Source organism: Dendrobates tinctorius, unplaced genomic scaffold, assembly GCF_039654945.1.
Source record: "Dendrobates tinctorius isolate UK_male_01 unplaced genomic scaffold, ASM3965494v1 ptg000021l, whole genome shotgun sequence".
Taxonomy (NCBI): Eukaryota; Metazoa; Chordata; class Amphibia; order Anura; family Dendrobatidae; genus Dendrobates; species Dendrobates tinctorius.
In genome coordinates, this window is record NW_027361689.1 from 18761967 (window position 1) to 18788591 (window position 26625).

A 26625-nucleotide genomic window follows, 5' to 3' on the forward strand; every position below is an offset into this window, starting at 1 on the left:
TGGGTGGGTGGTTTAGGTATTTTGACATTCCTACCGTCACCCACCTTTCATCTAATGATATCCACAATCTAAACTACCTATTCTGTCTCCTCCCTATGGAAACTACTGTATAATGGTTTGTATTAGGACCAGACACATGAGTGTGTTGGAATAAAGATTGGATATACCATTTATACAGTATTTTTTTCTATGTATTATGTTTACCTATTAACAATTCTTTTTCTATGCCCCCTAGATGACACGTGATATAGGGGTTAATTCTTGAACTAGATGGACTTTTTTTTTCGAATTTCTTACAAAGTCTGCATTGAATTTGTACTGACTTTTTAGGGCTCATACTCACATGCGAAAAACTCGGACGAGTCTCTCACGTCAATACCCGGCACTGCCGCCGGCACTCGGATCGGAGCATTCAGCTAGCGGCATGTATTTCTATGCAGCTGAACGCTCCAATCCAAGTGCCGGCGGCAGTGCCGGGTATTGACGTGAGAGACTCGTCCGAGTTTCTCGTATGCGAGTATGAGCCCTAATACTAGGAAACTTAGTTCATGCTAGCCAATTGATTGAAGCCAGGTTGATTGGTCTCTAAAATGCTCCAACGTTTCAGAGAAAATATACTTTAAAGATCTGGCCGGAGACAAGACTAGTCCGGCTCCATTCCCAGACAGCTCGTTACAACATGGCTGCAGGTGATTTATGGGCCTTTTCCATAACGAGACCTGTCAGTCATCACCGGCAGCGCTGTGAAGAGATGACCAGTTGCAGTGCAGGACTAGTCTCCAGCTTTGGTCCCCAACCGGATCTTTAAAATATGTTTTCTTTGAAATGCTTTTGCCAAAATCATGCAGCCAGGCTTTGATTCATGCTGCCCATGGTTCGGGCTACGTTAATCGGGTGATAGGTTCCCTTTTTGGTGCTGTATTCTGCATTTTCTCCTTTATTTTAGCTGTGTTTTCTCCCTCTCACTCAGATGCATACATTATATTATGGAATGATTGAAAATAACACACAGAGTGTAAAGAGATGAAATTATTGTTAACTTAAAGAAGACCTGTCACCAGGTCAAAAGTGGCCCATACACATGCAAAAAAGTCAGCAGAACGCCTGATCCTTGATTTGGGCAGGATTAGCCAATCACCTGATGTATATGTGGGACTACTGAGATGATGTTGGTGGCGATCAGGATTAGACAGTCAAAATTTTAGTACCTAATATTTTTGTTTTCAGGGAGGATAAGCCTCCGCCAGTGGAGTTTGGCAGCGTTTTTTTTCCTCTTAGCGCAATGAAAATACATAAGCCAATCATTTACGTGTATAGGGAGGTTCGTAGAGATAACTATCTGCCCAACTTAGCGAGAAGCTATCTCAACTTTACAGATGAGCCATCTGAAGGAAGCATTGAAGTTTCTTTTTTCTTTCTTCTAACTTTGTCTGGATGCAGCTCTGGGCTAAAGGCTCCAACACAGGATCAGTACAAGACTAAAGATTATCCGGTCAATGGACATCGGGGTGGAAGCCGGGAGCAAGAAGGGCTGTCTAAAAGCTTTCACAAAGGGAAGCCACCGTTTCCTGTCCCTTGCCGTGGTCTTCTGATTTGGATGGATAGGGAATATTTGATGGGGGACCTTCTCTATTTAGGCAGAGCTTGCAATAGACTGCACCCATCATATAGGGGTTACAGTAATTTTGCCTTCTTTCCTGATAATTGGTTGAACTAGGTGGACTTTTTTCAACTTTGCTAATAGTGTTCATATCAATTATATTGTCTGGCATGCTGTACTTTTCTTTGCACTTAGGTGAATAAAGTTATGTTCTTAGGCTGAAAGAAAAAAAAAGATAAAAAAGTAAAAATAGTTAAAAGATAAGCTATCAATGGTGAACATGTGCTTCATTATATTCGGTAATGATTTTGAAGGATTAATATTTATGTAGAGGCAGTGGGTAGATTTATACTATACCATCTTGAGTATATATGACACGCAACAAATTGAGCTGTAATCTCTAGCTGGTGCACTTTTCTTCTTTCTAATCGCGTTTGGAAGATTTAACCTTTAATTGCCAGGGACATGGCGAGAACAGGAGCTTTTTGTCCTGGTATCACTCCCTTTTGCTAATTAGGGAGGATATGTTCTCCCCAGATTTTCTCAGATAAGGGAGGGATCTTTTATTTTTATTTCTTCCAAAAGTGTGAGAATATGAATATGTAACGCAGGTGACTGAATGCAACGCAAGGCAGAAACGGTCAGTGAACGATATAATTCTGTTTACATACAATAGTAATTTACAGGAATTCTAAACAGTTGGTGATAATATCAAGGCAAAACAACAATAGACCAAATAACAGTACGAGTGAAATAACAACAAAAGTTCTTTACTATACTAATGTTCTCTTCACAAAGATGGTTTTCCCACTCACGGAAGTTACCTCGTAGCTTCTCTCTTTAATTCTGGCGCTAGCAGGAGGTCACAGGGTTTTCCCGCTAGGCCGTCTTTCTGACTAAATCTATTAAAGCGCATTGAGCCTCCCACACACCAACCGTCCCCCGTCCCTACCTGTTGTCCTGACCCTGGCCAGCCCCGCTACTGTATGTTAAAACTGAAAGTGATGGTCCCACTCACTCATGTTGTCTCTCTGCAATCGCAAGCGCACCTCTCTAGTCCTTGTCTCCTCATGGATCCTCCATGCTTGACCATCGGCGAACGTCTACTGGGCCTGGAGTGGAAAGGACTGGGGCTCGGCTCTTGACAGGCAACGTCTGGTCTTTGGGTCTTGACCGGCATACGGTGCAGGTCCTGGTTTTGACCAGAACAGTCAGAACTCTGAGTCTTCTCAGATGTAATCTGAACCTTGTCAGGAGGTGACTGACACCCTGGTGGTACAGACTTCCCCGAGGCCTGTCAAGCTGGCCTCAGCACCAACACAGGTCCTTGTCTGCTCTTCTCTGTATTCGCACCAAATCTGCCTGTAGTTTGGGGTGCAGGGCTTTTATATCCCGGAACTGTGTCCTGTGCGTCACCTGACCAGGTCCAGCAATCATTCAATTCTTCCAGTACAAATTGGTTCCACCTGATTTGCGCCCTGCCCTCCAGCAGATGACAGTCTTTCGTTGCTTTGGTCACATCCCGCAATGGCTCTTCAGGGGTATTTCTGCTTCCTCTTACAAACAGTTGCAAATATAATCACCACATGTCTCAAAGGTGTACGGGGATCTAGATGGTGAAGATTTTTGGTCTGTTCAGCTCTCGTCATTATATACATATAGACATAGAGGTAATTACCGTGTATGAACTCTATAAATAAGTGACGTGCATCTTTACTTCTGCTTAGCTCAAACTTTTAGCCCATAAATATTAATTTGTATGCATTTTTTTTTACACATTTTTTGCGATTCCAGTGAAGATTCAGTCATACTTGCCAGAAAAAAAAGTACGCTGGGAAAATGACAGAACGTTTTATAAGGCAGTAGGATATGCCCTTGATTGGGGTCTTTCAAGCGTCACTGAGGTCCGTCATTTGATGGATCCAGCCCCCTGTAGATTTCATTGTTCAGCTCCATGAATAACTCAGATGTGAACATAACCTAAGTGATATCTATTTCTGGGACATCAGAGTGACAACCAACACAGCTGGCATTACGGCTTCTATAGGGGTTGTCACTCCGCATTCCTAGAGTCCTAGGAGGCCAGTTTATCTATCCTCGCAGTGATACGTCCTTCTCAAATAATTCATAGGCTGATTTGTGGGTGAAGACCCCAGTGGGAATTATGTCTGATGTAATATTGGGTCACCTATGGAGTACTGGAGCAATTTGTTTTGACCTACAGTACTTTACTTGTATAAAGGGCTTGTGTGTGTAACGTTGTTGGACAATGGTTGTCGCGTTCCTGTCTCTGAAGACACCAATCCTGTTGTGTGTGATATGTCTTGTTTCTCTGTAGATGCCATTTGCCATGTGATGTGCTCCTGTGTAATGTATAGCGTGATGAATAGTGTTAGGAATCATAGTGTAGGATGTGATAACATAGGTAGTGTAGTGTACACATAGTGACATTAGGGTAAGATAAAGTTAAAGAGGTTGTATCTTTAGGATAGGTTATCAGTGTCTGATCAGCCAGGGTACCCGGCACCCCCGACGATCAGCCGCTATTGGTGTCGGCCTGAAATACTCACTGGACGAGCTGCTTTGTCTAGTTGTTTTGGCTGCTGCAGGGTACTACACATCCGCCTCCTATTGGTTTGTATAGGAGGCGGATATGTAGTAACCTGCAGCAGCCACTGCGAGAAAAGGGGCAGCTCGGCAAGTGAGTACTTCCAGCAGTTGATTGGTGGACAGGTCGTCAAAGTAAGGATAGGTTGTCAATGTAAGGCTAGATCGTCAATTTAAAAGTAGTGCACAATCTCTTTAAGTGTTGGGACTAGCCCATAGGGGGAGGCTTAGTAACAGGGAAAGCACTGTGCTTCCTAGATAGATAATTGAAGTAGAATTTGAGTTGTATTGAGAGCAACACGTGAGCAGTGCTGCTAAGGAGTGATCCATAGCTAGAGGAGATCAGAGCGAGAAATAGCAATATCCTGAAGAGAATTATTGATGAGACTAAGTGGCCTTCCGCAAGGCGGCCTTGGATAGGACGCCGAGTCACAAAACCCGATAGCTTGCTTTTGCTGAAGGTAACGGAACTAAACAGGACTAAGAGCATGGAACTAGTGGGAGTCCCGAGCGGAAGATCTAGACTGTCCAATAGTGGAAAAAATAGGAAGCGGAACCCCTGAGCGAGTAGAGAGACTCGCTGATTAGGACTGTGGCAAATGAGCTGGGTGTGCCATCATGGAACCAAACAGATAAGATGTAGGGCCCTGTAGTAGCCTACAGAGGAAGGATACTGTAAGAATGAAAAGGCTTCTTACCGGGAAGGAAATGTGCATAAGACTTTGTATCCGCTATCCCTTGTACGTAACCCTTACCAAGATAATATTCAGTAAAGACCCCATGTTTGAACGGAAGTCTCCTTTATTGAACTATAGAATTTGTGGTCCTGGTTGGCCGACACCATCGGTCACAGGCGACCTACACAGGCGCAAGGCCCTCACAGCACCAACACCCAGCCAGGACCCAGATTTTCATGTAGCGCGCCAGAGTGCAGGAGGAGGCAGACCTTTATAAATATATTTACTTAGGAAATTGGTGATGTGTTCAATACATATTTTATCTATGTGTATATATTATGGTCAGGTATTTCTGAAAAGCATAAAATGATTTAGAAGCCACATATAAAATTTTGCAATGTAAACCAAGCGTAAGAATAATATTGAAGCTCCAGAAAATCTACCGCAAGAAAATCAAAATACTTCCAAGAAATGTACCTTAGTTACTCACCGTACTAATAAAGCAATGTGATTGCAGAACTCCTGAAGGCCAGGTTTATAGGTCCAAAAAGCGTTTTTCTTTCTGCTGTGTTTTTTTTCCCGCAGGTGTCCGTAACATAATACGCAATAGTAATATGTTGTAAATATTGCGTTTTTACTGTGGTGTTTTTTTTTTTTTTTAGCTTTTTCGTTAAATATTTTATTAACATTTTAACACTGGGATTCTGAACTTAAAAAACACAATTTCGTTCTTTTACATGCATATTTTTCCAGGTTCCCACACAAGCCTATAGGGGAAAAAAACAAACAAAAAAACGTGCAGCATCTTTAAACACCAAGCAAGCATGATTTTTTGTGACATCACAACCACTTAGCTTGAACGTTGAAACACATCAGAATTTCCACACAAAAAAAGCAGCAGAGTAAATGCAGCCTTTACGCTATGTGTGAACATGACCTCTAATGGTGTAGGGTGTGCTCATTAGCAGTGCTGTTCACGTACACCTAGTTATATTATGATCACAGTACCCCCGTTAACAGGACCACACACCAGTATGCTTACAATTAAAGATCTGTCACCTCTTTTAACAATACAAATCTCACATATTAAATGGATTGGTATTTTATTTTTAGACCTGATGAGGCTGCTGTACTTGCTTTGAAAATCCACATAAAAATGGCTATATAATTCTGATAATGATAATAATGGGGTTTTTTGGACTTTGATGTCCTAGCTGCAGAATAGGTCACAATGTCGCAAAAACAGTTCAAGTCAAGAAGAAAGTCCATTTTTCACTTTACATCAAATTCATCAATCACATGCACCATTTTGATTAATTTGGTGCCGAAAGTGGCAACTAATACCATAGGACAAAAAACAAAAGTTCCTTAAAAAATACAAATGGTAAATTAGGGGCCATAATGTGTAGAAAAACTGCAGTAAGTACCGTAAATAGCACAAATACATGTAAAAACATAGGGTTCTTAAGCATAAAAGCAATCCCACTGCAACAAGGGATACCCAGTGATGGTGATGATGTGAGACTGCAAATCCCAGTGCTACAGATGGCGCAGGAGCTGGTTCTGTACATTGGGTTTAGCTTTTATTGCTGCAGTAGTGATCTGATTTATGTCTGCTGCTTGCATTATCGGATAGACGGAAACATGTCTGCTGCCCCTCATAACTACCCGGCCTGTTCATTTCCTGAGTCCATGCCTGTGCCCTGGCTCCACCATTGTTCATGGAAAATGTGGAAACATACTGTAGATATATAATAGACCCAAGCAGAAGTGAAAATCTTTTTGCTTTGCCCATTTTGGACAACCCTTTATTCTTAGAAATGCCCCCTGATTATCACCTGATGACTGGTTATCTTGCCATTAGGGTTCCCCTCAATGAGCTGTAAACTATGGAAGGACCGAACAGTACATTTTCAGTTTCCCTACAGCACAACCACAGGAAAAATGAGGCATTACACCCTGACTATTGAAACAAGTAGATTAATGTACATGCTGGGTCCTCCAGGATTAGAGATGTTTTTTGTAGCTTCTCTTTGCCAAAGGAAATCAGAACGGGAGACCTTATTTATTGAAGGAAATCTATTAGTAGCATCAACCCTCCTAAGCCATCTATATGGGCATGTAACTCATATGGAGTTGAATAAAATAATTTCTTAATTTATGGGATCCAATGTCTTATTCCAGAGAAATCCATGTTTTTCTTGATATGTAAATGTTAAGTTTTATGGGCCGGACATAGATCTCCTTGAGAATCGGCCTCCAGAGCTTACTTTAAATGACAGGGGGGTGTTATCAGTGTGAGACATGTCATGACTGACAGTTTACCCTCCTGATCTACATGTCCCACTCTGGTAACTCCCCCTTTCAGTTATAATAAGCTATGATGGCAGATTCTCAGGGAGATCTATGTCCGGCCCATAGATCTTAACAGCTTATTTACATATTAAGACAAATGTGGATTTCTCTGGACTAATACATCAGATCACAGAAATCAAGGTGTCATTTCATTCAGCTTCCTATGATCTGCATGCCCATATAGAAGGGTTAGTAGGGTTGATCCTAATGACAGATTCTGTTTCACCCTTATTTGTAATATGGATTGTTTATTTGGGTCTATGTGTGAGATCAGAAGGCGCTGCCAGCACCTCACGACTGAAGCTCTGCCCACCGTGATGGACGGCTATGACAGGACAATTTTCAGAAAAAATCAGGTGCCCTTTCGCCACCACGGCTGAGCCATGTCTCCCGCCATGTATCCAGCACAGGCCGTCTTCAGTTCCTGGTCTGCACCTACATTGGATGTGATGACTGTTCCTCTGTCGCTGGGCTGCGTCATTGGATTTTTCAATCTATATTTCAGAGTCAGTGGAACCTGCTCACCAAACCAGTCTCTTGCCGGCTTCTCGGAATTGTGAGTCTGCCCCCTCACAGGTTTTTGTTTTTCTTAGGGCTCGTGCAGACGTCCATATAACTCGGATGAGTGATATCTGTCGTTTCGACGGATGGCATTCGTCCCCATGTTATTCTGTGGGGCCGGGCACATGTCCAATCTTTTCCTCAAACCAATTCAGTGTGAAAAAAAATTGCAGCATGCACAATTTTGCCTATGAGAATCGGATGGTACTCACCGATTCAACTCTATGGGTCTGTGGAAAAAACTGGACCACACTCGGATGACATCTGATTTTCACGGAATGGTGGAATGGAGAAGACTGAGTCTGACTGAGACTGAGTCTGATTATAATTTGGCCAATTTTCTTGAATGGAGAACATACGGCCCTTAGTGAAAGGCTGATTTACTAATAATATAAACGTTGGAAATTTTTAGATGTTTTTGAGTTTTGCCCCTGGTCTCAGTCAGGACTGTCCCACTTGGACAGTTGTGGGTTTGTCTATATCCTTTTTTGCCCTGGGACATCCCAAATTTTGCCAGGATTGTCTAATTTAAAAAAAAAAAAAAAAAAACAGTCCTGGGCCGCAAATCCAGCACTGTTGGCAAGTGTGGCTTAAGGCTGTGTGCACACGCTGCGGATTATGTGCGGATTCATCCGCGCGGATTTTGTAAAATCCGCAGGTGAAACCGCAGGTCAAAAGACCTGCGGTTTTACCTGCGGATTGCTCTGCGGTTTTGCCCTGCGGTTTTTCATCTCCTCAATGGAGGAGATGGCAAACCGCAGGAGAATCCGCAGAAAGAATTGACATGTCAATTCTTTCTGCGGATTGAAAACCGCAGATAATCCGCGCGGAAAATTCCGCACCGTCTGCACTGCGGTTTTTGATTCCCATAGGGAATCATGGTACTGTATACCGCAGCAAAAACTGCTGCGGGTCCGCAGCGGCCAAAACAGCTGCGGAACCGCAGCAAAATCCGCAGCGTGTGCACACAGCCTAAGAACTAACCAGAGCTCTTAGCTAGTGTGAGTCTCATGCATTGCTCAACGGCTAACATTTATGATGGCTCTGGGGCATCTGAACAAGGACATAAAAAATATATACCATTACTTCTTGCAACATATGCAAGCCCTTATTCTTCCAGTACATCATTTTGGTGGATCTCCGGAAATCTAGAAAAATATTGCCACCTGGAGACTTAAAAAACATGAGTGTACTGATACCCAAAAGGATGGAATGGGTTTTCCCCTTTTGAAGATCAGTGGAGGTCTTTACATTTCAGGGTTATTGTAAGATATATTCCTAGCAGACATAAATAGGGACGTGGTATTGTCATTCACAGACACAACTGCATGTGTCCCATTCACTCTGCTCCTCCCACGTCCTGGTAATTGACTATTACAGTCAAGGGTTGACCAAGGTGCAATGTGATGATCCGCCAAGGTGCTGAAGTCCCAACCTTCATTTCCTCTTTTCTTTGTTATACTGTGGTTTTTGATCCTTTCTTCACAGTCCCAGACGTGTATAGGGATCAAGTGCCAGTCTTGTGTCTTGGGTGCTCTAAACAATTGGACAAGGGTCTCTATCTTTGAGGTTGTTGGTAACTGTTCTCCTTAATTTCCTCCTTTGATGCTCCTGGGCTTTGTGTGATAAGAACTTCCTACAGTATTGTGTGTGATTGAAAATCAGTAAGTGTTTTTCTTATTACAGATGTCATACAATCATATACCATAAATATAGACACAATAAATCAATAAAGTTACACGCCTTTCTTAAGGTAGGGTCACACCATCTGAGAAAAAATGTCATATTATACTGGTCCGAGTTTGATCACTTATTCTCGGAGGCGGAGAGCGAAAAGTAAAAAGGTTCTCCAACCTCTCCATTCTGACCGACTGTGAAAATTGGAACACAATGGAATGTCATCCTAGTGGGGTCTGATGTTTTCACGGATCCATAGATTTTCATTGCCGATTTTTGATTTGACAAAAATCGGACATGTTTCCAATTTTTTTTTTTTCCTTGGACCACTCACTCCGAGGAAAAAAATCAGACACGTGCACAGTCCCATGAAATATCATGGATGCCAGTGCTATGAAAACCACGGATAACACTCATCAGGCATGTTTGAGTCAGAAGCACCACTTAATCAGGAGTGTCTTAAAAGTGACTTTCGCCTCTCCACAAATCAGGGACTGTAGTAAGATTTATGGTGTAAAGTATGCCACGTCTGGTTATCAATTAAACAAGCGGATGTCACCATGTCCCGACCCACCCCAGCTCTTCCAATTTAGAAGAGCTGGCGAAAACTGGTTTGAAAGCACCAAAACTTTTACAAATTTTCAGTGTTTTATCCCAGAAGGTATTTACACTTTGATGAATCTAGACGTTTATCTCTTAGATGACTAGTCCAAAGTCAGCAATAGAGAAGGTAGTCACAGCAGCAGAGAAGTTAATCACAGCAGCAGAGAAGGTAGTCACAGCAGTAGAAAAGGTGGTGTCAGCAGGAGAGAAGTTAATCACAGAAATAGAGAAGGTGGTGACAGCAGGAAAGAAGGTAACACAGCAGTAGAGAAGGTTGTCGCAGCAGAGAAGGTAATCACAGTAACAAAAGGTAGTCACAGCAGCAGATAAGGTAGTCATAGCAGCAGAGTAGGTAATCACAGCCACACAGAAGGTAGTCACAGCAGGAGAGAAGGTAATCACAGAAGTAGAGAAGGTAGTAACAGCAACACAGAAGGTAGTAACAGCGGTAGAGAAGGTAACACAGCAGTAGAGAGGGTTGTCGCAGCAGCATAGAAGGTAATCACAGCAGTGGAGAAGGTGATGACAGCAGGAGAGAAGTTAATCACAGCAGCAGAGAAGGTAACACAGCAGTAGAGAAGGTGGTGACAGCAGGAGAGAAGGTAACACAGCAGTAGAGAAGGTTGTTGTAGCAACAGAGAAGGTAATCACAGTAACACCACAGAAGGTAATCACAGTAGTATAGAAGGTTGTCACAGCAAGAGAGAAGATAGTCACAGCAGCAGAGAAGTTAATTACAGCAGCAGAGAAGGTAATCACAGCAGCAGAGAAGGTAATCACAGCAGCAGAGAAGGTAGTCACAGCAGCAGAGAAGGTAATAGCAGCAGAGAAGGTAGTCACAGCAGCAGCGAAGATTGTCACAGCATCAGAGAAAGTAGTCAGAGCAGCAGAGAAAGTAATCACAGCAGCAGAGAAAGTAATCACAGCAGCAGAGAAGGTAATAGCAGCAGAGAAGGTAGTCACAGCAGCAGAGAAGGTAATCACACCAGGAGAGAAGGTAATCACACCAGGAGAGAAGGTAATCACAGCAGCAGAGAAGATAATCACAGCATCAGAGAAGGTAATCACACCAGGAGAGAAGGTAATCACAGCAGCAGAGAAGGTAGTCACAGCAGCAGAGAAGATAATCACAGCATCAGAGAAGGTAATCACACCAGGAGAGAAGGTAATCACAGCAGCAGAGAAGGTAATAGCAGCAGAGAAGGTAGTCACAGCAGCAGCGAAGATTGTCACAGCATCAGAGAAGGTAGTCACACCAGGAGAGAAGGTAATCTGTTATGAGTTCATTTTCCCCTTCACCATTGAGGTCTGATGAACTCCCTCTTCTGGTGAAGGAAGGTAGTAAGGCTGATTACCAAACACCTGAGCTGGTAGAGGATGACTGGGTGACGGGAATTGCTGACTGGATATAAGGCAGCCGACGCCCTTCTGCCTCACTGGTGATTTCTCTGAGTCTGATTCCTGCTCCTCAAAAGCTAAGTTTTCTGCCTTGCTTTTTGCATTTGTGTTTTGGTTTTATTTTGCCTTGCTTTTCTGGATTCTGCCATTCCCTGCTGGGGTGAGCTGAATTCCTTTGTGTCTTTTTGCTCTGTCTTCAGAAAATACCTGAGTACTGACATAGTCTTTTTGAAGCCTAGCGTCTTCAGGGCCTTTTTCCCTGTCAGTCTGTTGGCTCTTGTTTTGATAGGGTTTTTGGCGGATTGCAGACAGCAGCTTTTCTATCCTGTCGTATCTAGTTAGCTTGGGCCCCATCATTTGCTCAGTCTATCTTTCTATCTGTGTTAGTGTTTTTTCTTCTTGCTTCACTGTCATTATATGTTGGGGGCTGCCTATTGCTTTGGGGTCTGCTCTGGGGCAGTTTAGATTTCCCTTTCTGTCTTTAGGCTATGTAGTTCTCCGGCTGTGATCGAGGGGTCTAGGGCATCGTAGGAACCCCCACGGCTACTGCTAGTTGTTGTTGATAGGTTCAGGGGTCTGCAATCCGATAGCTGCCAACTTCTCTGGTTTTCTGGACTTAGCTAGCATTTCTGTTTTTGCCTCCTACGGTGACTCGTTCATAACAGTAATCACAGCAGCAGAGAAGGTAGTCACAACAGGAGAGAAGGTAGTCACAACAGTGGATACATTTTTTTTAAATTTCTTTTAATCTGTTTTAATTTTCTGATTGTAGATTTTACATTTTATATTGTGTATATGATTTGCAGACAATCATTTTACCATTTCACCTAAACTGCACTACTCTGTTAAGAACAGTTAGAGGGGTTTTCCTTTATCAGAAAACTCTTATCCCCCTACTCACCCTTCCCAGATCCCAGTCTCTGCTGTTGTCCGTGGTGTTGCAGCCAATCTGTTCAGCTCAGCAGCTTCGTGCAGCTTGTGCCATCTGGTCAGGCAGAGCTGCTGAGATCACTGATTGGCTGCAGCGCTGTTGACATGATGACAGCACTGCAGAAAATCATATCTTTGGGCTGCCCGTGTGTCAGAAAATAATAATAATAATAATAATAATGTTTATTTATATAGCGCCAACATATTCCGCAGCGCTTTACAGTTTAACAGTTTCAAAACACAAGTCATAAGTAACAACGCTAACAATACAATAATTAAAGCGAAATAAGACGACCCTGCTCGTGAGAGCGTACAATCTACAATGAGGTGAGGGAGATACAGAGTACAGGTGTGTATTTACAATGGTGTATTTACAATGAAGGTCCAGCCATCTTGCAGGAGTGAAGGATGGATGGAGATAGTGAATGTGCTACGCACGCACACTTACACAGAGAATGACTTTGATTAGTGAATGTGATAGGCCGCTCTGAACAGGTGTGTTTTGAGGGAGCGCCTAAAACTATGCAAATTGTGGATAGTCCTGATTTCTTGGGGTAGAGCATTCCAGAGGATAGGAGCAGCACGGGAGAAGTCTTGGAGTCGGGAGTGGGAGGTACGGATTAGTGCAGAGGTTAGTCGAAAGTCGTTTGCAGAGCGCAGCGATCGGCTAGGCCGATAGACAGAAATGAGAGAAGAGATGTAAGGGGGTGCCGCACAGTGGAGAGCTTTGTGGGTGAGAACAAGTACTTTGAATTGGATCCTATAATGAATGGGCAGCCAATGTAAGGACTGGCGAAGAGCGGACGCGTCCGAGTACCGATTACCCAGATGGACGATCCTGGCTGCTGCATTGAGTATGGACTGGAGAGGGGATAGTCGAGTGACGGGGAGGCCAATTAATAGAGCGTTGCAGTAATCCAGGCGAGAGTGGATCAATGCAACAGTGAGGGTTTTTGTTGTTTCCATAGTGAGAAAAGGGCGGATTCTAGAGATGTTCTTTAGGTGTAAGCGGCAAGAGCGGGCAAGGGATTGTATATGGGATGTAAAGGAGAGATTGGTGTCAAACATAACACCCAGACAGCGCACCTGCTGCCGGGGTGTTATTGTGGTACCACCCACGGAGAAGGAAATGTCAGATTTAGGGAGGTTAGTAGACGGCGGGAGCAGAAGAAGTTCAGTTTTGGAGAGGTTGAGTTTCAGATAGAGAGCGGACATGATATTGGAGACTGCGGACAGACAGTCACTGGCGTTCTGTAGTACAGCGGGGGTAAGGTCGGGGGAAGACGTGTATAGTTGTGTGTCATCAGCATAAAGATGGTACTGAAAGCCAAATCTGCTGATGGTCTGTCCAATTGGGGCCGTGTAGAGAGAGAAAAGAAGGGGGCCAAGGACTGAGCCCTGAGGTACCCCGACAGCAAGAGGAAGAGGAGATGACGTGGAGCCAGAGAACAAAACACTGAAGGAGCGGTCAGAGAGATAGGAAGAGAACCAGGAGAGTGCAGTGTCCTTAATGCCTAGTGACTGGAGCCTAGAGAGTAGGAGATGGTGGTCAACAGTATCGAAAGCTGCAGATAGGTCAAGAAGAATGAGCAGAGAGTGGTCACCGTTACGTTTTGCTGTCAGAAGGTCATTGGTCACTTTGATGAGTGCAGTTTCAGTCGAATGTAGGGGGCGGAAGCCGGACTGTGAAGGGTCTAGAAGGGAGTGAATGGAGAGGTAACGGGTAAGGTGGGAGTAAACTAGGCGTTCCAAAAGTTTAGAGATGAAGGGGAGATTGGAGACTGGTCTGTAGTTGTTTGTGCAGGATGGGTCGAGAGCAGGTTTCTTTAGTAGTGGAGTAACGATGGCGTGTTTGAAGGAGGATGGGAAAATGCCCGAGGAGAGGGAGAGATTAAAGATTGTAGTTAGGTGGGTTGTGACGACTGGAGAGAGAGACTGGAGGAGATGTGAGGGAATGGGGTCGGTAGTGCATGTAGTCGGACGAGAAGAAGAGAGGAGTCTGGAGACTTCTTCTTCTGTTATGGGATCAAATGTGGAGAGTGAGCCAGGGGAGATGTAGGAAGGGATGGGAGTCACAGCACTTGGTGGTTGGGAGCAGATTTCTTGACGGATATTATCTATTTTTTCTGTAAAGTGGGAGGCCAGGTCATCAGCACAAATGTCTGTGATAGGGGCTTGTGCTTTTGGCCTGAGGAGGGAGTGAAAAGTGTCAAAAAGTTTCTTGGGGTTGTTGGCTAGTGAGGAGATCAGGGTGGTGAAGTAGGTCTGTTTGGCAAGGTGAAGGGCAGCGTTATAGGTTCTTAACATAAATTTGAAGTGGATGAAGTCTTCTGGTGTGCGGGTTTTTCTCCATAGGCGTTCAGCACTCCTGGAGCATCGCTGGAGAAGTTGAGTTTGCGATGTGAGCCAGGGCTCTTTTACTCTGTGTTTGGAGGTTCTGAGGGTGAGGGGAGCTACTTGGTCAAGGGTGCTTCTAAGAGTGTCATTGTAGTGATGAACAGCCAGATTAGGACAGGAAAGAGAGGAGATTAGGGACAGAGATGAGTGTAGGGAATCTGAAAGTGTCTGAGGGTTAATAGCTTGTAGATTTCTGACTGTGTGGTAGGTAGGAATGAGCTAGGGTGGGCGAGGATTTGTGAGCGTGAAGGAGAGAATGTTGTGGTCAGAGAGTGGAAGCGGTGAGTTGTTTAGGTGGGAGATTGAACAGAGCCGGCAGAAGACCAGATCAAGGGTGTTACCGTCCTTATGTGTCTCAGAGGTTGAAAGCTGTGAGAGGCCTAGAGAGGTGGTTAGTGATAGAAGCTGGGATGCAGATGTGGAATTAGGGCTGTTAATGGGGATGTTGAAGTCTCCCAGGATGAGGGTTGGTATTCCTGAGGACATGAAGTGTGGCAGCCAGGCTGAAAAGTGGTCAAGGAAGAGGGTGGGTGAGCCTGGGGGCCGGTATATGACCGCTACCCTGAGGGAGAGGGGACGGAAGAGCCTGATGGTGTGGACCTCAAAAGAAGGGAATAAGAGTGATGGGACTGGGGGGATGACCTGGAAAGTGCATTGTGGGGACAGGAGTATGCCAACTCCACCACCAGGTCTGTTTGTGGGTCTCGGGGAGTGAGAGAATTGTAAGCCACCGTAGGAAATGGCAGCAGGAGAGACAGTGTCAGAATCCTGAATCCAGGTTTCAGTGAGGGCCAACAGATTAAGAGAGTTGTTCAGAAAGTAGTTGTGTAGGAAAGGAAGCTTGTTACAAGCAGACCGTGGATTCCAGAGGGCACAATTAAAAGATTGAGATGAGGGAGTGCAAGTAATGTTAATCAGATTATTGTGGTTTCGATATGAGGTAGGGTAGGGGTCGAGGTTGGGGGATGGTGGACCAGGGTTGGGGGAGATGTCCCCTGAAATCAGTAGGAGAAGGAAGATAAAGAGCCAATAGTTGTTGGAATTGTAAGTAGTTTTTTTCTGCGATGTGTTTGGGCAAGATGGGCTGAGGTTTCTCAGGAAGGTGGTGAGTGTGTGGGAGCTGTACATGGGAGAGGGAAGTATAGAGGGGCTGATGTGTATGAGTCGTGATGGAGGGGGGATAGGGTGATGAATGTGGATGGCAAGGGAACACAGGAGGATAAAAATAAAGCACATGGTTAAAGGGGAAGGCAAGGTGTGGGTTACCTGACTCCTGCCCTGACTAACTGCCATGTATAACTGCCGTTTTGCTGGATGCTTATCTTCTGTGATGCTTTGCTTATGGGATGCTTGCGTGCTGTACCCCACACTGCGTGCTTCCCCTTAGCAACTACTACATATATAGGCCACACTACAGGGTCAGGAGAGAGGGATTGTGGGAGATGGTTGGATATAATTTGGCAGCTGGGGCCAGCACACCAGGGGATGGTTAGATGATCAAAGGCACTAGACCAAGATGTGGCAAAATGCTATAGCACCTTCCACCTGATAAGATCTAGAAAGGCCCCAGTCACAGATCTAAAGCAGTAAGTATTACATACAGTGCAACAAATGAATTATACCAAAGCTTTAGCAAGCACATTTAAATATGCAGAATTTATTCCATTCATAATAAGCATCATAGTAAGTTATAGTACATTTGTCGTGCCACATCCTCTCTTGTTAAGTCCCATCCAATTCTTCAAAAAGTGCAGTGACTGGCGCAAAAAGTGTCAACGTTTTACACAAATAGCTTTTGCTCCAAGATTTCTGCATGACTTTTTAACACCAATTTTCAGTGATAGATATGTAAGGCTGACCTTATGAAGTGGACCCATTAAGCCCAAGGTCCTGGTGGGTACATATCACCGGGCATAAGTGATGCTGGCAGGAATGGCACGGAGCGAGGACGTGGCATACACAGGAGTCTGGGAGCAGCAAGACACATGAAGTGAAATCTGCACAAATGGAAGCAGGTTAAGCACAAACTGCACAGGGTGTGGGATACACAAAACTAGAATCTTGAATAACAATCTGAAGATGTGTGTGGTACTGGGCCTTAAAAGGCCGAGGGAGATGATGTCACACACCGGGCAACCTGCAAAGCCTGACATGGAGCACAACAAAGGCAGCGGAGAGAGCTGAAGGGAGCAAAACCCAGACCCAGGACAGATGTGTAACAGGATGGGTGGGAGAATGTTGCAAGCTCTGTGCAGAGGTCATTGCGCAGGAAGGAGGAAGATCTGTGACAGCACCTATTTTGAATGGACGATTGTGTGTTACCTCTATATTGGTGTCACCTATCATTGTTTTCCAGCTCGAGTTGTTAAAGAAACTGCTGAGAAGTGATCTCTACAGAACAGGAATTGTCCACTTATCACAAGATTTAATGGTCAGACTGACAACTGCAAGATTTCAGGATTTCATTTTAATAGATAAAGATATATAATGCATTTAAAATAAAAGTCAACCTAAACATCAAGTCATTTTCTGATGACCCATTGCCTTTAGGAGGCTGAGTTGGAGAAGATGAGATTTTGTGAGCCACAGACCTATATTAAAAGAACTCTGTCAGTGCAGGTGCTCAGTGCACCATGCTGCGGCTAATAATTTAACTGCACCTTCCCACCTGCTTGTTTTCCCTCTCTCTCCTCCCTTCCCTGGCTCTATGAAGATAAAGCTGTCAATTAAAGAAGTGGTGGGGCAGAGATAGAGGGAAGACAAGCAGGTGGGAAGGTGTAAATGTTTGGTCGCGCCCTGATGCACCGAGCGCTTGTACTTAGTTTGAAGAGTCATTCTGTGCTGACAGAGTCCCCTTAAATACACCTTCCCACCTGATGGTTTTCCTTCAGTCTCCAACCCCTTCCCTTCTTTGATTGACCACTCTTTTATCATAGAACCAGAGAAAGAGGGAAATAGAGGGAAAACAAGCAGGTGGGAAGGTGTATTTAGTTGATTGGCCCCACCGTGAAGCACTGAGCAGTTTGAAGAGTCATTCTGACAGAGTTCCTTTAAACTATCAGGTGAATTTTGAGATTTCTTGAGATGAGATCCATCAGGACAGGTCAGAATGGGATGTAATGTGTTGTTTTTTCATTGCACTTTGTAGAACCTGTGGCTGTCGTTTATCAGAGCCTTGTCTGCTAGTGAAGCCTCCAGAACTTTTGCTTTATAATCACATATTAGAGATCCTTCTAATTCTCATCTTTCATGTTTAATCGTCCAAACATGGATTCCTCACTACATTGTTAAATAAGATTTTTGATCTTGCTTTTGTTATTGCTGGATACATCGGGCTTTTGTATTATACTTGGTCCCATCACAAAGGCCGTGTGGGAATGGAAGTAATGTCCAGGCCGGAGAGGGCTTTTGACGTGTCTGGTCCATGCTCGCATTCGTGCTTTGTGTGAGAGGTCACGGGTCACAGTATAGAAAAGTCTGGATATCAGAAAAGGGGCACAGGGAACATTTCCAATGGATCTATTGTGTTTGTTGGTCACTTGTTATGACTTATGCCTGTGGACATCAAAGAAATGTATAAACAGTGTTATCAAACCTTGTCCCTTGCCCCCTGCCAAGCAAGAGGCCTCCTCGGCAGCCGAGCATTATTACGCATGAAGATAAATCCCATGCATGTTTTATTCAACGAGTCAGTGTGGATTAGATCGAGCAACAATATTAGTAACACTCTTAAGGTGCAAGATTATCATCCTAGGAAAGCTTGTGCGTTTCACGATAATCTTGTGGTGTAAACAGGTTGCCTATAACCCGTTGAATGAACGAAACACTAGTTTTGTTGGGTGAAGTTATCTTTTCTGCTGCACAAAAGATCGTCGTTCTTGAGCGTGAGTCATTAACAGGATTGGCACTGCCGAGAACAAAGGCGGCCTGTGTGCACTGATTGAGTTATTAAAGATTGTATAAACAAGCAATTAAAGGGCCGCTCATCAGCCGGTGTAAGGCTACTTTCACACATCAGGTTTTCGGCGTCAGGCGCGATCCGGCGTCGTGCCGGAACGCCGGATCCGGCAAATGTTTAGTAAAACCGGATGTGACGGATCCGGTTTTCTGCCGGATCCGTCTTTTTCTTGACAGACAAAACCGGATCCGTCTCATCCGGTTCATCCGTTTTTCGACGGATTACGCCGGATCCGGTTTTTAAAATTGACCCTTGTGGCCTTCCGAACGGGATTGGCTACTGGAAAACTATATATAGAGAGTTCCTACAGCCCTTCTTTGACAGGTTGTCGAGGAGAAAGTGCAGGTTGGAGAGAAGAGCAAGTTACTGGCGAAGATGGATGTTGTCATTGGAAATATTTTGAAGAATTTGGCGGATTTTATAGCGGAGGCGAATCGTTTGAGGGTGATTGTTCTGGAGAAGGAGAGATCGAGACAGCAGCGCATCAGGCATCGTAGACGACGTTTGTGGATCCACCCCATCACAGCCAAGAGAATGACGTGTAGGGTCTATTCTACACTCTGCATGGACCTTCGACGAAACCCGGATAAATTTTTTGGATATGTTCGGATGAAAATGGAGAATTTTGATTACTTGGTGGAGCGCATTGCACACCTCATAAGAAAAGCAGACACCTATTGCCGCTTCTCTGTTTCACCCGCAGAGAGTCTGATGGTGACTTTAAGGTAAGCCACATTTATTGGATATGCTCGCATCAGAGCACACTTTCACTGCAATCTTGTTGGTGGTAGTTTGTATCTCCAAGTGTTATAGGTCAGTTTTGGTATGTAATGCTGTGATTTTAAACTAATTGATTGTTTTTTAATTCCCCACAGATTTCTTGCAACTGGAGAATCCCTTTTGTCACTGCATTTCCAGTACAGACTCGGGATTTCCACCATATCAGGAATAGTGAAGTACACATGCCGTGCACTGTGGGACTCCTTAGCTGAAGAGTTTTTACCAGAGCCCACAACAGAGAGGTGGATTGAAATTGCTGACAAGTTTCAACAGATATGTCAGTTTCCCAACTGCTTGGGCGCTGTGGACGGGAAACATATCCGCATTGTAAAGCCAGCCGGATCGGGATCGGAATATTTCAATTACAAGAAATATTTTTCAATTGTCCTCATGGCCATCGCTGATGCGGAATACAAATTTATTGCTGTGGATATTGGGGCCTATGGCCGCTCCAATGACTCTTAAGTTTTCAAACTGTCTGCCATGGGGCGTAAACTGTATGGAAACACCTTCCAGTTCCCACCCCCTAGACCGCTGCCGCAAACATCTGGTCCACCTATGCCATTTGTCTGTGTAGGGGATGAAGCCTTCCAGCTGTCAGAACACCTTTTGAAACCATACTCTAGCAGAGGATTGACAAGACCAAAACGCATTTTTAATTACCGCCTCACAAGAGCAAGAAGAATGGTTGAATGTACCTTTGGTATTCTGACAGCCAAATGGCGGGTCCTATTGACTGCGATCAACCTCAAGACAGAAACTGTGGACGAAGTGATCAAAGCTTGCGTGGTACTCCACAATTTTGTTATCTGCAAGGAACCCATTTCCATTGAGGACACCTCTGAAGAAACCACCTTGCAAGATTACCATGACATTACCACTAGAAGTTCTGTGACGGTTTCAGTAATGAGGGACAATTTTGCACTATACTTTATGTCACCTCAAGGCAGAGTACACTGGCAGGATGACAGAGTGTGAAAGATTTGTGCCCTAACCAAACTTGTGTACCTTCTGTACCAACAGTATATACCTTTGCCAACCAAAGTTGGCTATCTTGTCATGGTCTCTATTTTTAGCTTTAGGCCACAGGTGTGTACCTGGTTGTGTTTTATGCAAAGTATTTCACCTTTTAACAAAAGTTGTGTACATTGTTATGAAATCACCAACAATAAACACAACTTTTTAGGTGAAATACTTTGCTTCAAACACAACCAGGAACACAACTGTGGCAAAAAGCTAAAATTTACCCACAGTTATATACCTGGTTTTGAATACCTTTTTACCTTTTAAATACCCTTTATTTAACCTTTTTTTTTAAACATATTTCGCCGCAGAAAGAAATGACAGACAACCAGTGTAAACAATAATTTAACTTTTATTTAAAATATTTTTTTGTTTGTAAACTGTTTTTAAAGTTAAAAAAACTTTTTTAATAAAGGTTTGAAAAAAACATGGGCATTTTTATTACAAAACACATCATAAATCTGTGTAGTGTGGGGTGGAAATACTGCTGGAGGGGCTGCGGGACACTTCGACACTGGGAGTGTGGAGAGAGGATTGGGATCGTGGTGGGGAAGGAACAGTTAGAGGTGATGGTGTGGAAAAAGCTACAGAATGGGTGGACATGTGGGAGGCAGAAGAGGTGGTGGGCGGTGGAGTGGAGGGTTGGGCAGGGACTGTAGGAGCAGATGATGTTGATGGAAAGTTGTATGGGGAAGGAGTTTGGTACGGGGAAGGAGTTTGATAAGGGGCAGGTTGCTGGAAGTGGGGAGATGACTGGTACTGGGGAGGTTGCTGGTACTGGGGAGGTTGCTGGTACTGGGGAGGTTGCTGGTATGTAATAGGAGGGGGAGGATGGAAAGTGGCTGGAGGGGGTGCAGATGTAATAGGAGGGGGAGGATGGAAAGTGGCTGGAGGGGGTGCAGATGTAATAGGAGGGGGAGGATGGAAAGTGGCTGGAGGGGGTGCAGGTGGAGGAACTACAGTGGTGGGAGGTGGAGGTTGGGAGGTAACCTGCTGTAGAGCACCGTGGCACGAATGCATTACATGCATCTGCTGGGTAGGAGATAGTGTTGCCATGCGCTCCACAACAGACCTGAAAAAGGTGTGGTTTGGCGAAGAACCGGGGCGGTCGAAGTGTCCCTCGGTGCCGGTCTCCTCAGGGATCGCCTCAGAAGGGTCCAATCGTGCAGGCTCCCGAGTGCTGCTCACCGTGCTGTGGAATAAAGAGAAAAAAAAACAATTAAAATAGTGACATGGTATGGCCCTGGCTGAAAAAAAAAGTTACATCTAAACATTTTTTTGTCACATGTGGTGTGTAATATTTACCTTCTGGTGAGCATTGTCTCCCGGAGGAACGACAGGGCTTGTGCGTACTTGTACTTGCTCCTGCGTCCTCCAGATCCACTCGGGGCCCGCATCTCTTTATTGAACTCCTTCTTGAAACGATCCCTCACAGACCGCCACCGCTTCACAATTCTCTCCCCTGAAACGAGAAAGGACAAAGTGGTTAGTATACAACATCAGTGTTTCCCAAACTCCAGTCCTCATGGTCCCCAGGGGTCATGTTTTCAGGATTTCCATAGTAAATAGAAATCCTGAACACATGATCCGTGGGGACCACGAGGACTGGAGTTCGGGAAACACTGGTTTAAATCAAGCAACCGGTACTGTATATACTTACGCTCTTTAATCTGGGCCCGAGCTTCGAGGTCCTCCCAGCGGTCCACAAGGAGCGAACAGATTTCCTCCCAGAGTCGTCGGGTAACGATCAGGTCAGCGTGGCGGCGGTCAGCCATATTCCAGAGCGGCTCCCTTTCTCTGACGAGATCGATGAGGCGGTCCACATCAATCCCTCCATCCTCACCGTCAGAGTCAGGAGCACGCTGTGAAGGCTGTTAAAGAAAAAGACAAAAATAACATAATTAGCCTCCACAAAAGAAATGAAATAAAAAGTGCAAAAAAAACAAAGCAAAAATATTTATACTTACACGCTGGTGACCGCCGCGTTGCTGTCGCCGACGACCCTGGGAGGCACTGCGAGGACCTCTTGGCCGAGCACCAGATTGGGAAGACTAGAGAAGAAAACAAAAAATGTTATGTCTTTGGATGTAGGCATTTGTTTGCTGTGTGTGGTCTGCAGAACATTGTTTTCTATGTGTTGTGTGTAGTGTGATGTTGTGTTTCTGCGTTTGATGCAAAAAACTTACCAATTGTGAGCCCACTCCAAGTGTCTGTCCACCCCTTCCTTCTTCTTCTGGGAGCTCCTCTTCATCTTGTGATTCCTGTTTTGAAATAAAAGGCAATGAATACACATATATTACAGAGATGATGGATTTTGGAAATAAAAACTTACCGTCAAACGCTGACGATGCGAGGGAGGGCTCCCAGAAGATGTGCTGTCTTCCTCATGGCCAGACTCCATGGCTGTGGGTGGTGTTTCTGCTGCTGCCATTGCTGCTGCTGCTGCATCTATTGGGCGGCTGTTGAATAAAGAGAAACAAAGGGCCAATGAATATCTTGTTTTTCCATAGCCCTAGTTTGGAGGAATGGGGGATTTGATAATTACCGTCTCTCATCTGCTGCTGGACTCCCCTCCCGTTGTTCAGCATGCTGCTCCATTTGGGGTGGTGCTGATGGTGCTGCTGCTGCAGATGTCTGCTGCCTTCTCCTGCTCCTGGTTCTTGGCTTGGGTGGCATGTTGGGTGTGGCTGAGGGTCCCATTGTCTTGCTTTTATATATGTCCTGTGGGCAGAGCTACTGAGCATGCTCAGACCAAAGAAACCGGATCCGGCCGCCGGATCAGGCGCATTGCGGCGCTCATAGGCTTTCATTGTATGAAAAAGCCGGACACGCCGGATCCGGCGTGTCCGGCTTTTTCGCCGGAGACAAAAAACGTTACAGTAGCCGTTTTTTCCAGACGCCGGATCGCGTCACATTGCCGGATCCGGCGAAAATCGGATGAAACGCATGGCCATCCGGCTCGATCCGGCTCTAATGCAAGTCAATGGGGGGGAAACCGGATCCGGCATTGCATTTCGCTGGATCCGGTTTTAGTCAAAAGCGCCGGATCGCGCCTGACGCCGAAAACCTGATGTGTGAAAGATGCCTAACCGGTGCTGTACTTTTGACTTTGTCTAATTCGCAAAATTAGTCTTGGCACAGATCCATAGACTTGGATTGACAATTTTGATCTGACGCTCAGATCAAAATCAGACTTGTCTCTGAAATCGAACATGTGCACATCCTCATAGAATACCACACGTAGCACTCGTACGACAAAAGTCGATGTGTGAACCAGCCCTTAGAGAACAAGAGGTTCAACAGTCCGATATTGAACATATCAATAGAGAATCGAGGGCACCTATACACATTACGCTGTTGACAGAAACCAGTCGATATCGGCGTGTTTGGCCTATCATAGTCTAATGTGTATGGAGGTGTCTTTCATTATCGGCAGAAAAGAAGCGCGCACTTGTATGGAGACCCTGTAGCCCTACAGAATGTAGCTAAGCATCCTACATGTCTTGTATAGACTCTGTTTTGGAATATAATTAAACCTTTTGTGTATTTTTTCTATGTATGAATGGGAGATAGGGAACCATTGAGCAATTCTTGTTATGACACTTGTCACAGAGCTCTGAACCATAATTGCTTTGTGTAGTCAAGTCGTTATTAATGGCCAGTCTGCTAGACAAGGCATTATAAGTGCTTCCATCTCTTGGGGGCTTGTGGCATTAGTCCACCTGGCTGGATAGGGGTCGCCATTGTCATGCTAATGCCTTCTCCGCAGTGTTTGGGGTAATGGCAGCAGACGTAGGAATCACATTACGTTTGGAAGGGATCTAACTGTTAGTTCCCACGTCTCTGAGACAGTCTGCTGCCTTCTCCGTCCGAGAGGCCGGGATTAGATTGACCTCTGGGGTCACCAATTTCATTTTGTAAGATGACTACAGTCCGTAGCCTCTATTGATCTTTGTTAATGGCTGCACTTATTCCAGTTTTCTGATAAGTTTTGTGATGCTACTCACTACTAATGAACAGGCTGTGAGACAGAGAAGTCAGACGTTCTGGGGTCAGTACCAAAAGAATACGTAGTCATAGAATCATAGAATCATAGAATCGTAGAGTTGGAAGGGACCTCCTGGGCCATCTGGTCCAACCCCCTGCTCAAAGCAGGATTCGCTAAATCATCCCAGTCAGATGTCTGTCCAGCCTCTGTTTGAAGACTTCCATTGGAGGAGAACTCACCACTTCTCGTGGCAGCCTGTTCCACTCATTGATCACTCTAACTGTCAAAAAGTTTTTTCTAATATCTAATCTGTGTCTCCTCCCATTCAGTTTCATCCCATTGCTTCTAGTCTTTCCTTGTGCAAATGAGAATAAAGTTGAGCCTTCTACAATGTGACAGCCCTTTAGATATTTGTAGACAGCAATTAAGTCTCCTCTCAGTCTTCTCTTTTGCAAACTAAACATTCCCAAATCCTGCAACCTTTCCTCATAAGACAGGGTTTGCAGACCGGTCACCATTCTGGTCGCTCTTTTCTGAACTTGCTCCAGTTTGTTGATGTCTTTTTTAAAATGTGGTGCCCAAAACTGGACACAATATTCCAGATGAGGTCTGACCAAAGAGGAGTAGAGGGAAATAATGACTTCACGTGATCTAGACTGTATGCTTCTGTTAATACATCCTGGAACTGCATTTGCCTTTTTTGCTGCTGCATCACACTGTTGACTCATATTCAGTCTGTGATCTATTAGTATACCCAAGTCTTTTTCACATGTGCTGTCACTTAGCCCTATTCCTCCCATTCTATATATGCTTTTTTCATTTTTATTGCCCAGATGTAGTACTTTGCATTTCTCCCTGTTAAAAACCATTCTGTTAGTTACTGCCCACTTCTCCAGTTTATTTAAATCTTTTTGAATCCTCTCTCTCTCTTCTCTAGTATTAGCTATCCCTCCTAGCTTTGTGTCATCAGCAAATTTAATCAGTTTACCCTCAATTCCTTCATCTAAATCGTTGATAAAAATGTTGAACAATACAGGGCCCAGGACAGAGCCCTGTGCTACCCCACTTGAGACATTCTTCCAACTGGATGTGCAGCCATTTACGACCACTCTTTGGGTCCGATCACTAAGCCAGCTATGAATCCACCTAACAGTTGCCTTGTCCATTCCATACTTAGTCATTTTTTCAATAAGGATTGTATGAGAGACTTTGTCAAATGCTTTGCTGAAGTCAAGATATACTATATCTACAGCATTTCCTTGATCCACCCAATCAGTGATACCGTCATAGAAGGAAATTAAGTTAGTCTGACATGACTTATTAGTTACAAACCCATGCTGACTCTGTTTGATCACTTCATTCTTATCCAGGTATTGACTTACATGTTGTTTAATAATTTGTTCAAAGATCTTTCCTGGTATAGAAGTCAGACTCACCGGCCTATAGTTGCCTGGGTCCACCTTCTTCCCCTTTTTGAAGATAGGAACAACATTTGCTCTTCTCCAGTCTTCTGGCACTTCTCCTGTTCTCCAAGAATTTTCAAAGATTATGGAGAGTGGTTCAGAAATTTCTTCTGCTATCTCCTTCAGTACTCTGGGGTGTAATTCATCTGGACCTGGAGACTTGAATTCATTTAGGTTAGCTAAGTGTTTCCTCACTATCTTTCTGTTTATAGATATCCTGGATTCTTCTATTCCCTTAATAGGACAGTGAATAACAGTTGGTGTTACATTTCCTTTCTGAGAGAAAACAGATGCAAAATAGGAATTTAAAAGTTCAGCCTTCTCAACATCCTGTCTTACCATTTCATCATTTTCATCCTGTAAAAATCCTATAGCATCTTTGACTTTTCTTTTACTTTTGACATATCCCCAAAATCCTTTATTATTGCTTTTGACATCTCTTGCAAGCCTCAATTCATTTTCAGCTTTAGCTAATCTGATTTGTGCCCTGCAGATTCTGCAGACAGCATTATATTCTTCTTTAGATATGCCTCCCTCTTTCCATTTTATAAACATTTTTTTCTTCCTTTTTAGCATGTGCTTAAGTTCTGTGTTCACCCATCCTGGTT

General features: G+C 44.3%; 1 protein-coding gene and 1 long non-coding RNA gene across 2 annotated transcripts in view; one reads left to right on the forward strand and one right to left on the reverse strand.

The window, feature by feature from the left end:
* Positions 1–1016: 1016 nt before the first annotated feature.
* On the reverse strand, positions 1017–2956 carry LOC141083805 (uncharacterized). Its single transcript, XR_012230829.1, has 2 exons — positions 2619–2956; positions 1017–1818 (listed from the first exon to the last, which is right to left on the reverse strand). It is a non-coding gene; the product is annotated as an uncharacterized lncRNA (long non-coding RNA).
* A 148-nt stretch (positions 2957–3104) lies between these two features.
* Positions 3105–26625, forward strand: part of GREB1 (growth regulating estrogen receptor binding 1) — a 172176-nt gene continuing 148655 nt past the window's right edge. The window contains exon 1 of the mRNA XM_073568238.1: positions 3105–3270. Within this exon, the coding sequence (XP_073424339.1) occupies positions 3214–3270 (57 nt within the window). The 5' untranslated portion in view covers positions 3105–3213. The remainder of the gene's footprint in view (positions 3271–26625) is intronic.